The 12,707-nt window shown below is 39.7% G+C and overlaps 1 protein-coding gene across 2 annotated transcripts in view; it reads left to right on the forward strand.

Moving 5' to 3' along the window:
- The window catches only part of LOC109636553 (adhesion G protein-coupled receptor D2), an 81,854-nt gene that overhangs the window by 30,228 nt on the left and 38,919 nt on the right, over positions 1–12,707 (forward strand). For both annotated transcript variants that reach the window (XM_069521867.1, XM_069521866.1), the window contains exons 20-21: positions 8,448–8,489; positions 12,423–12,476. In XM_069521867.1, the coding sequence (XP_069377968.1) occupies positions 8,448–8,489; positions 12,423–12,476 (96 nt within the window). The remainder of the gene's footprint in view (positions 1–8,447; positions 8,490–12,422; positions 12,477–12,707) is intronic.

Below are 12,707 nucleotides of genomic sequence, written 5' to 3' on the forward strand. Positions count from 1 at the left end.
GTAAATGCTTTGAAATTGGGTTAATCTTAAATACAATTAAAAGAAATTGTCTACCAGCTAAATTAACAGATCTACCTACAAACGTCCTCCACCCCCTCACCCTCGTCATTCCATTTTATTTAAACGTTGAAGCAAGTAAAATAGAGTGCTCATCTGTTACTAAGGCACTTCATCAATAACATTTTTCCGTCTGATGTAAAATCGATATGACACACACTGACACAATGCCGGAGCAATGGTAAGTGTGCCGTCATTTGTCATCGACTGGCAATAAAGATATGTCACAATTGATTTTAGCCCCCCCCCCAACACACACACACACACACACACACACACACACACACACACACACACACACACCCACACCCTCTCTTGCTCTTTTGCAGTAGCAGTAATAGAAATAAAATGAATGCTTCTATGACTGAAGCATGGTCAGTCTTGCCAAACTCAATTAATTTTGGATCGAGGGGTGGTAATGATTTGAGGGTCTGTTTGTTGTGTTTTCAGTGGGTTGTCCTGCTTAAGATGTAAAAAAAGTAAAGAGAGGGAATGGGTGGATGGATGGATGAGTGGGTGGGTCTGTTCTCTGGGGGGAAGGTTTTCGTTTTACCTCTGCTTAATATATATGACTTTAACTCTTCCCTATCATTTTTTTTATCCTTGTTACTACTACTTTAGCTGTAGAGTATTTTGAGTTTTAACACATTGATGCTGTATTTCAATTTTCTACTTGAATGCAGTTTAATTTACTTACTTATTTACTTTAGTTAAAACTGTCTTATTTTAAAAACTTGAGGTTATCATAATGATTAAAAATATAGCAATTACTGTACAAAAACTTGAAACCGCACCAAATGTGAGCAAATCATTTGTGTGCATTGTGTACATTTTTAATATTATATATACGTGGTTGTTTTATGCTGCTCAAGTGTGTGTGGGTGTGTGGATGTGTGTGTTCCACACAGTGTCCGCTGTGTGTATGTTTGTGTGTAAGACTTGACATCGCAGTTTGTTGCCACCGGGTTGTGTACTCAAGTTGCGCTGGTGGTAGCGAGCAACATCTGTTTTGGGCTTGTTGTTCCTCTTGGCTGCTTTTCAATTGGATTTCCTCAAGCAGGGCCAAAAGCTGTCACCTCTGCCAGGCTCTGTTAGCGATCACCGCCGGCCCCTATATTAAGTAGGTGGTTCAGGGCTAAGCTAATAACTCTCCCTCCTCTCCTGAGCCATCACACACCAGTTCTGGTACTGCTGCTGGCCTCAGCCTGTGCCTGTGTGAGTACACTCTCAGTTTTCCTCTCTTGCTGTACACCCAGTAGAGTCAGGCCGGCTTGGGGGTCCCCTCCTCAATGTGACAGCCCAAATGACTGGATATTTGTGTGGGAAAGAAACAAAGTCCTAATAGCTCAAAGAATGACTGATCCACTTTTACTAATCATGTACAATAGAATGGAAACAGGAAGAATACTTTGACCTCAACCCTACCCTCACACAGACTATAATCTGTAATTCGTCATTGTGAAGATAATTAAATCATCAGTTTAATGATGTAGGTGAAATTAAGGCCTGTCCATTGTTTCAAAGGCTGTGAAACCAAAATATATAAATGCTGACATCTGCACTCGTCATGATTGCATGTATTTACTCCCTTTTTCACCAGTTTAGTAAACTTCAAAGGGCATGTTCACGCCTGAAAGTCCAAACTGAGGCTCATGTCTTAGCTTTGGTTTGACTTTGCAATTTAGAGACAAAGAATTTCGTTTGATATACGTACATCCTGTCGTCATCACCTAAGTGGACAGCGTATTCTTACACTTGACATTGATTAGTAGACAGACACGTGCCTGTTGTTGATGTGATTTCAGTTTGACTGGTCTTTCTGTTTAAATGGAGAAAATGAATTAATTGGTTCTTCTCATTGATTTCTTTGCACTGGAATTATCATTATGGTGTTACTACCAGCAACACCAACATCAGGAGCAGAACTTGACACAAGTTAAATTGCCCCAAATGAATCTCCTCACCATTCAACTATTATATCATTGGAGGGAATATCGTGGGAGGCCAAGACTGCAAGCAATCCACGAGTCTGGGCACCTCTGGAGAAACGAGGCTTCTTTTTCTTCTTCTATTGCTTAATGCTGTGTCAACTTCCTACAATTGGCTCGAAAGTCCAAACTAGCAGTAAAAGTGTTTTCACACTGCAAATCAACCAAACCATGGTTCAGTTTGATTGCGACCAAGACCACCTCTTTTACTCTGATTCAATTTTGGTGTGTAGACCCGGACCGTGGTCCAAGGCATCTTTCACACCTGTTATTTTGGTTTCGGACCAAACAAGGTCCCTAAATGCATAATTAGGATTAAACGTTTTCATATTCTGATCTTTTTTGCTTGAGTAAAAAGTTGCATCAAGTTTATTTGGTTTGGATTTAGTTTTTCCACTAAACAAATACCGTCTTTCCTCTTGCTTGGCCTGAGCAAAGCTCATCTGGGTTTTACGGAGCTTTTATTGCGACGTGTTTACCTCATCATCCTGACAGAGTAGCAGGCTGCCCGTCTACCTGCCTGTCTGCCTGCCTGTGTGTGCCAGCTTCTCCAGGCCAGCTGGAGCAGTTACACAGAGCTGGATTTGAACTGAGGACCTGCAAAGTATCAACTCCTTATTTCACAGCCCTGACAGACACTTTGATTTGACGTGCCATGGGCAGTTAAAGTGAAAGTTATGTATACATGTTAATTAAACTGTTTATGCGTGGAGGGGTCAGAGACATTAGCAGGTCCCAGTGCAGAAGTGTGAATTTCTTTTCTTTTTCCTCCATCACAGCGTTTTAACCTCTTCTGTCTCTCATTTCTGTAATGATTACCAGGTGCGAGGGGAGAATTTTTCTCTCCCCCTTTTTTGGCAAGTGGGGATGCAGATAGCTCTATTTGTAAAAAGTGTCTCTGTGTGTTTGAATTTAGGCCGGGGTATTTGATGTCGGGTCCAACAGCTTTCATTTCAGGCATTAGGAGACACTGAGGCCTGGAATTCAAAAAAATGATGAGGTTTTGGTTTTCAACGCATTTAGATTAAGCTTGTCTGTCCAATAGAAATATGTCATTTGTGAAACATTTATGCTGTATCTTTTTTATTTTTGATGTAGTATTAGATGTGTATAAAACATTTTGACATTACCAGGGCCTGATGTTCTCACACACAAGTGTAGCTATATATCAATGATGACATTTTTTTATATATATATAAACTTATACTTAATTTATGCATTTTTGTCATGATAGAGTTATGTACTTAAATGACTGACATTGTATTTTTGTAAAAGCTGAATCTAGTTCCCCTATGAGATGATGTTAAGCATGAGATTTGAAAATACCATTGCACTTAAGTCATACTGAGAATGGGCAGATGACAAAAGACATCTACAGCAAACTTAGACCTTCAAGAAATGGCTGATCATGAGACTCAAGCTTTGTGTATTGTCAGTTCAGTCACCATGGTCGACATACTGTTTCCATAATGTTATTGAAAAGGCCTCCTCTGTTAACGGACCGAGCAGACACGAGTGTGTGGACCCCAGCGTTGAGGGGGCCCATGTGTACATTGGCTTTATTAACATTTCTCATTGGAGATTCAAAGATTTCAGTCTTTGTGAAAAATGGCCCACAGTTACTCTCCTGACACTGAAGACATCTTATTGGCTGTGATCACAGGTGGCTACAGGCTCTACAGTACTTTAACATTTCTTTTGATTAGTGAGCTGATGAAATTATTACCCTGTGTTAGTCCTGGCAGTGACTGTCAATGTAGACTTCAAACACCCTCACTATTTCCTCCTGATTGGAATCTCACTACCAAACACCATTTATTTCTTAAAATACACCATCAGAAAAAATTACAACACAAAAGTCATTATACCTCTTGTTAAACTTATATAAATTTTTCATATACCTGCTGTTTTTTAGGGGCCTTTAACCTGCCAGTGCCGCCTATATTTCACATGTTTGGGAGGTTGATGGAGATGGGAAATATGTGTGCTGAAACTAGGAGTGGCCGGTAAATACAGAAGCAATGAAATACACATTCTTTTGATTCTATTGAAAGATTTTGTAATGACTTATAACACAAACAAAGGTGTATGGACTAATGCAGTGCATGTGCATTCATTTATGTTGATAGTCTAATATACAGTAGTAGAGTGGAGGGGGGCATGCTGGTGAAATGTCCAAATGCGAAGTAAAATCAATTTCTGCTCATTGTCACAACATAATAAGGGTTTTCTTCATAGTGGCTTTACAGTGAGCTCACTGACACAATACTTCGTGTGCTGTGGAAGCTTGTTGCAGATGTATGGACTTAAAAGATTTTTCAGTGGTCCAAGGTGGTTGTAGAGGTTTACATGGCTGCAGAGCATGCAAGGGTGAAGTCTGTTAACACTGACAGATTCAATTTGTACCAGTGTGGCGATGGAGGTTTTCTCAGTATCTATCCAGTACTGCTGGTTCTTAATTCTCTATCATTCCGTTGACACTGGACTTGTTTCAGTGTCTGTGTTCACCAATGAAATTTGCCAGTTCCACTGATGCAGTTCCAGTTTCCTTAGTTGCATGACTGTCTTGAATTTTTTTAAAAGGTTCTAGTCCAATCAATTGAAAGTGTAATGATACGGCATTTTGTTTCCCACAGAATATGCTAAACATGATTAATTAGTAACTTATATGCTGCTTGTTGTATGTTGGTTGTTAGCTGCCACTGGTGTGCTTTTACAACTTCACAGGCTCGATGTTGGCAGCTACAAGTGCATCCATCAACAGCCTTGTAATCTATGGAAAAGTATCCTTCAGCTAAACACTGATCTTTTCTTACTCCCTCTCTTTATCTTCACATACAAGAAACTAAGGGGCCTTTCACATAAATAACTAAGTATTTGAAAGGCCTCTGATCTGTTCTGCTCTCTGGCAACCGATTCAGTTAACATGGAAATGTAAATCGTAGCTGCATTTCCCCTAATAATACAGGAGCTGTCACTCTAAACAGACGGTAAACATCATTTACTTACCAAAGAACCATAACTGTTGGCATTTTAGGAAAATTAGCTCTTGTAATTAATTTCACATTTTCACACTGAATCTTTTTAAGTACATTCACCCACGCCAACACTGGACTAAAGCTTTTATTACAAGTATCACCAGTGCTTGATGGATCACCTTAAACATTTAATACACTCAGCTGATGCTTTTAGTAAAGTGAGTTACAAGGACCCGGGGGTAGAATGTGAAGGTTGTCAGCATCAGAAACTGTCAGTAGTAAACAGGATGAAGATGAGCGCATCCTGCTTTAATTGAACTAAATTAGTTGAGTTCTTGTAGGTGAATCGATCTTTGACTTTGTTTTGTGTTTTCCTGCTTTTGCAGACAAAGCTCTCTGACAAGAAAAGCCTTGTTCATTTGAACAGATGCTACTTTCCGTCTTACTCTGCAACACAGGACATCTCTCTGGGGTAATAATGTTTTTGGTCAAACATAGTGTTTGTTGGCTTTAACTTTTTAAACATACAATTGTTCCCTAATTAGCTGGATGCTAATTAATTTATGCTCCCTTGTTTGATGTACAGTATCGCAATACTTTGAAAGCATCTGTGTTCTTTCTTTGCATAAATTTGTTGCATTTGCAGCTGAGTTCAAAAGAATCTGGACTGGGTTTAGAAAAGCATACATGCATTTAAATAATGCGCCCCATTTTTCGCCTCTGTTTGTTTTTAGTAGGAATATTAATGAATTAACATTTTAAACAATCCATCATTATTGTTGTTCTGCCACTTATTTTTAACTCAATTATAATTTAATAGATCATTTTTCCTAATGTGCACAGTATGTTCTCCCCACTTTGTTCACTACACAACAAAAGATTAATTGCAAATCAGAGGAATGATCAAAAACATGATAATCAAATTGCAACAATAAGTTGGAAATTGCAATTCTAATGCAATACAATAGGGTATGTGTTGCAAATTAATCACCCACTTGTCTATTATTGCATGTGTGTGCCTGTGTCTGTGTCTGTGTGTGTTTTCATACATGATAAACAATATATGCAACACATTGCTTGCGCTTTTAAAGTCGTTGTAAATGAACACCGTGGATTTATAGTGGCTTCCTCCATTGTTTGACATGTTTATCAACACAACTGAAAGCGCTCTCACTACCCTCAAACAATAATGGCATTCCTCAGTATCAGTAGCGCTGCATTGATCAGGATGCCTTTGTCTGTGATTTGTAATTCAAGCAGTTTTATACGACTTTAAAGTTTTCAGCGGGAGACTGATGTCACATGAATAAATAAGACAATGGAGCCACACCTTCCTTGGCTGCAGGTGAAGTTATAGCTTTATTCCAATTTGTTAAATAATAAGGTGGCCTGCCAATTAAAATCATTAAACATGCGAAACATTTGGAGGAAAAAGGTCAAATAGCCTTTATGAACTTGTATCGATTTGGAATTGCTGAAAAAGGTCACAACTTGCCATGTGATGAACATGTCTAACAATGGCTTCCCACCTTTGCACCCCACAGATACGATTAGTCAAAATAAAAACCTGTACTTATTCCACTATGGTGTTTGATAGTGGCATTTTTGGAATCATTAAAAAAATAAATATATATATATATATATATATATTTGTATCAGAAAACCTGGTACTCAGTAAGATCAGTGCCTGACCCCCCCAAAAAAATATCGGTTCAGATTTTGCTTTGTAGCCTTCACAGCCAAAAACATAGTGTGATTGTTTTTGTAAGCATCCTCTGTCTCTGACCTGTTGGAGTGTGGAGAGTTAAAGAATGAAGCAGGTGGTGAAGTTTGAAAGAGTCAAAACTCAGCTGTAGTGGCTCTCATCCAAACTCTAGTATTAGTAAACAAATGTATTTATCCTGCCGGCATCATATTGTGCGATGGAGCAGCAAATATTCCTTTTTATTCTCACATGCAGTTCAAAGTAAGAAATATAGAGATCAAATCATCTCAGCTTCAGATTCCTTGTTTTGCCAGTTGTCTACAGCATGTCAGAGACCAGCGGCACTGTCAGTTTAAAGAGGATGGATGCCTTAAGGTGTCACCTGACAGCCCAACGGACATGGCAATTCAGTCCCTGGAGGACGGGGGAGCAGCCAGCAGGAGGTGAATGGGCAGTAGCTAGGGCTAGAGGTCGTCATCGTCGGCCATCGCCAGGCCTGTCACTTTGAATGGGCCCCCAAATCATGTTGTCAATGGTGATGCATCGAGATCTCCCTCTGGCAAAAATTGGATGCTCCAAACTCAACGTGATTGATGCATTGACCACGTTGTGCCTGCCTGTCCTCAGGATGTGTCCTTACCCTCGTTTGAAGATGAAGCAACTTAGACACAGCGGTGAAAGGGGAGAGATGTACTTCTGAAACTTGTTTTTTGTCAAATTTTTTGTGTTAGCTAGACCTACATCGTCGTATGATTGGCGTATGAAAGAATCTACTGTATCCATCAGCCTTGAAATTTATTAAAGATTTTACCTGCCTTTTCATTTTTCTTGGTACATCTTTTGTGGCACTGTTCAATTGGTGCTCTGAGAATGTTGTTCTCACTGTTTCCATTGATGCTGCGGGATTACATTATGGCCCGAAGGCAAATGCACAGCTTGTACATTCAGTAGTTGCCACAATGGATTGAAATGACAAATAACTGTTTTTCTGTGCAGCCTTTATGCATCCAAGGGCATGGCATTCTTGGGCCCTGGGTACTAGCCGTGGAGTTTTGTGAACATGAAATATCTTCTTTTATGTGTCATTTTTTTCATTATGCTCCCTCTGTGTCTCTCTTTCTCTGCTTTCCTCCAGTGGTTTCCCTTGATAGGCTCGTCTGGCCTGAGCTGCTCTCTTTATGCGTGTGTGTGTGTATATGTTTGTGTGTGTTCAAATGTTTGTATTCATATTGTTTTTGTTTCCCCATAATAAATGGGAATTTGTCTGTTACATGTGCCAGTGAATGTATGGATTTTCTGTCTGTGCATGCGTGTTTGTCGGCGCTCGATCATGTGTGTGTCTATCTAACAACAGGCACTAGAGATTTTCTATTTCGATAAAGCTATGTGGAACCTTGGGTTTGAGCCTTTGAATGCTCAGCGGGGGCCACAACGAGGAGAATGAGTATTGTCGACTACACACATGCTAGCCTTACAGAGGTGGCCCAGTTTGGAGAAGTTGCACCCTTTCAAGTCGTGCCTCTTCTCTCATTACTTATCACCAGAGTCTATATAGCCAGGATATATGCAGCCAAACCCAAAACATGTCGGCACACTCATTGCTTCTGTAATCTGTTTTTTTCTTAAGAAAGGATAAGAGAGAAAACAACTGTAACAACTTTGTCCTCCTGCTTGTTCCTCTCCCTCTCTTTCCTTCTCTCTCCCTTTCTTTGTTTGCAGGGCCTTTTCATCTTCCTGATATATGGGGTGTACAACACAGAGGTAAGTCTGCATTGTGTCTCAAGGCTGTCGTAGTGAATGAGAGAAATGACAAGTTTCTGATGGGCTCCCTGCTTAAAAGCTGTGTGGGTGGGGTGTGAGAGTGTGTGTATGTATGTGTGTGTGCGTATGTGTGTGTGCGTCCGTGAATGTGCGTCTGTGGATGGGAGGAGGGATCGGAAGGAGAGGAGGGGACATCGTTTCCACGCGAGCATCCCACTGCCCTTCATGCTTGGACTAACTTATATGCATCCGAGTCCGACCATTAAACACTGACACGCCGCGGTTCCCAGCCACTCATTCCTCACCCGCAATGGCTAATATTTCACTGCCTCTTTAAGTTTTTAAACTCACGGCCCTCCATTTAGCATCCTGACAAAGCCGCTAGCCAGGGCTCCGCAGGGCCCTAAGCAGTAGCCACAGCAAGATGAAAATAAGGAAAACAATATGCACCAACAATAAGCAATGAAGGAATGAGGAACTGTTGTATCGAGATGCTGCGTTATTACCATTTAGATACGCCGCTGGTTGGAGGGTGGGTGAGCGGTGAGAGACAGAGACAGAGAGAGATACAATTTAATGGATGAGACTGGAGTCATGAAAATCACTCTTGGTCAAAAATGGCTCTTACTGAATGTAAATCAGGTTAACTTTAGATGTGCAAAGGTGATATAACAGCTGATCTTCTTAAAATACGCCACTTTTTTCTGAACATGGGGTCTATTTCTCATTTGAAGACACCTCTCCCATACCAGACTTTTACGAGAAAGTATAAAAGGATTTGCTTTGTAGCACAGTTAACAATTCAAGACAGGGAAGTTTCACCCCCGATTTAACAGTAACAGTTTCATACCATTGCAGAAGTCAGTAAAGTAGTTTTCTGAAGATGCTTGCGATGATAAGATGATAGATAAGACGGCTGATATCAAAGCAAAATAAATATAAACTAAATTTAAAATTCTGTAAACACAGTTTCCTTTGTTAGGTGGATTTAACCACAGTTGACGGTCTTTGGTTCTGAAGAATGCAAACAAAAGTATTTTTTCATTTGCCTCTTGTGACTGATTATATATTCAAGGTTATTGTCAACATATAGAAGCAGTTTTTTTTAAGAGCTGGATAATATGCAGTCGTGTTACTTCAAAGATAACAGGCAATGTTACACTAGTCTTGAGAGTCCTTTATTTTAATTTTCATCACCTCAACCAACTTTGTGTTCTGGCTTAAGTAGGTTGTTTCAATGCTTGACAATTTTAACTCACCCTGTGTCCGTTACCCTATGGTCTCCACAGTTTGTGAGCAGCTCATGTGCATATTACAGCCTTCACATATATAGTGGCTGGTTTTAGTTATCACCGCCTCTGACACCTAGAAGGACAAGCGAAAATTAATCAAAATGCTTTTACAGAATGAACCACAAAAGTTGTGTTTCTTCCCTGTAATCAGACTGGGAGGGAGAGGCCAGTGTGTGACAGGGAGGCTCCTCTTGTGTCATTTAAGCTAACCAGCCTTTATGGCAGGGGCTAGTGTCCTCTCCTTTATTCACATTGTCACATTAGATCACCATGAGGCACACAAAGGTATCAGAGAATGAAGCTTCTCAGTGAATAGAGTAAAAAAAACAAAAACTTTGAAACTAAAGTTGCTGTTAGTTGTTAACCTGGCAGAACAAATGAGTCTTTAACCATCTTAGGCTAAAGACAATTTTCTTTGAAATGCTAAAGAAAAGGTGGTGAAGCTCATGCTTCAAAGTCAGAAAATGCTCCATTCCCGAGGCTGGTTTCCAGGTTATTTATTATAATTATAGATATGGTGTGGAAGACAGACTGTGTCTGCTGCTATTACATTCAAAATGCAACGTTTTAATTGCTAATTACCTGACAATAGCTTTCCATTATTCATCGCAATTAGCTTTTCCTTGGTGGTCACCTTGTAATCCCACGCTTTGATGACCTTTTATTTCCATCAGTTCCAAGGATGTCGGCAGGTGTTGTCGGGAGCTCAGCTTTCATATGGTAATCACTTAGCGCCCATTTACATGGGGAACCACGCTTTGCATCATGGCGAAACCTTGAGTGTGCGCAAAACCTCTTAAACACATAACGATCATCTAAAACAATGCCCTTCCCCTCATTGTCAAATGATTAATTAAGTTGTGTCATGTAATTGCCTCAGCATGCCGGCTGCTTTTGATATCAATGAAATCCCCAGGACTTACTTTCCCACATTAAATAATGTGAAGACGTTGTCTCTCCAACATCTGCACCGTGTCGAAGGCCTTCTGCGGATCTCCTCAGAAAAAGCAGCAGGGTTTTGTAAACATGATACGGTTGCTGTTGAATCTGCGCTGTCACAAGGCCCCGGCTCTCTTCATTATGTGGCCTTTCAACGGTGGCACGTATGCAAAACATCCTCTGTATACTCACGCTGTCTCTGAGACTGTGCGTGTGTGTTTGGTGTGGTGTCATAATTTATAACACGCAGCGACTTAATGAAGCCATAAGCCATAATGCATATTCACTAACGTGGTGGGCTGGACTGGGACGGGCCGTAGTGATGAGTTCCCAGCAGCTACAAATTTACAGTGAGTGCTGACAACGTGCAGGAACAAATTCATGTGTGTAGACACACACACACACAGATACAGAGCTCGTAATGCCAGAGGCTTTTCATGGAAGACACACTTAGTAATTCCTGCTGTTCTGGATGTGCTTTTGTTTGAATTATTAAACTTCATGATATTATGCTTCTCTTGTTTACAGTTAAGATGACGTCTTTAAAAAAAATAGTATGAATATTGTATTAAGATGTACAAATATAATATCTGCCATTTTTTAAAAATAAAAACAATCAGTAGACCATTTTATGAATCACTAAAATAACAAATACTCTATTATAAAATAAGGATCATAACTTTCAGGAAAATAATACTATATAATATAATCATACTAATTAACTGCTGCAGATTTTTCTTATTCCCTTAAAATGTGTAAAAATACGTTGAAGCAATTTTAGAATTTTTCAGAGAATTGTTTGTCTACCAAAGGTATTCCTAGTGATACTTAATTTACTATATGAAACTTTATGTATTAACCTATTATTGAATGATCAGAGGTTAATGCAGTTTTATCCAACAGAAACATTAGGATGTTTAATTATTGTTTTGTATAACCTGACGATAATCACACAGTATTTACATGCCATATTTAATGATACTTCTAATTAATCATAAATAATTGGATCATTTAAATAAAAATATGCCTTTTATTAAATTAGGAATTTAATATAATACAGTATTACAAAATGTATTCTCCATAAGTCTGTTAAACATTATTTTACATTTATTTTTTAAGGAGGAAATAAGGAGATGAATTACATATTAGGTTTACGTGTAAGTGAGATCACATCTATATACTGAAAATATATGTATGTACTGTATATCTCTGAGATCTATAAAATTCTTGTCTGGTGTTGTGAGTGTTAAATGAAGGTGTGCAGTACACTGTTTCATCCGGAGTGTAAAAATGTAATCTGTTCTGCTAGGGCGGTCCCTTCTCCTCCAATAGCTCCATTTGTTGGTCCCGGCGCTCTGTGTTGACAGATGATAGCTTGAAGTCGTCTCCTTAGTTTGCCAGCTCTATGTGTCACTTTCAAGTCCCATTAGCTACTGGGACATACTGGAACACACACTCTCTCTCTCACACACACACACACACACCTCCCCTGCTGCTGCCCGTCAGTGTCTGCAAGCTAATGCTCAGAATTTGCTATGTCCCCTCCACATTCTTTTTTCCTTTTCTCCATTTTTGTCTCTGGGAGCACGCAGGCGTTTGCAGTGAAAGATTTGTGTTTTGATTCATTGTAAGTGTGTTTCATTGAGCGCTATGTCACATACACTTATCTCTTTCTTTGCCTTTCTTTCTCTCTTTCTTTCAGGTTCGCAGCACGGTCAACAGGATCAAGGAGAGGAGAAAAGCGCTTAATTTTTCAGTATGTAATCCTCTATTTTCCTGTGAACAAGTGTGTGCATCCAAATGTCTTTTGTGTTTGTGTGTGCGTGTGTGAGTGTGCAACACATTGGTGCAACAGACTCAATTTTCCTTACAGCTGCTGCTTCTCATGGAAAAAAAAAATCCCAACTCCAGCAATGCCAATGAAAGCTGGCCACACAGCAGCTCTGTACATCTGCTAGCCTCTCAGGAGTCGACAGTCTATGTTAGA

The sequence above is a fragment of the Paralichthys olivaceus genome, chromosome 3, assembly GCF_024713975.1.
Source record: "Paralichthys olivaceus isolate ysfri-2021 chromosome 3, ASM2471397v2, whole genome shotgun sequence".
Classification (NCBI taxonomy): domain Eukaryota; kingdom Metazoa; phylum Chordata; class Actinopteri; order Pleuronectiformes; family Paralichthyidae; genus Paralichthys; species Paralichthys olivaceus.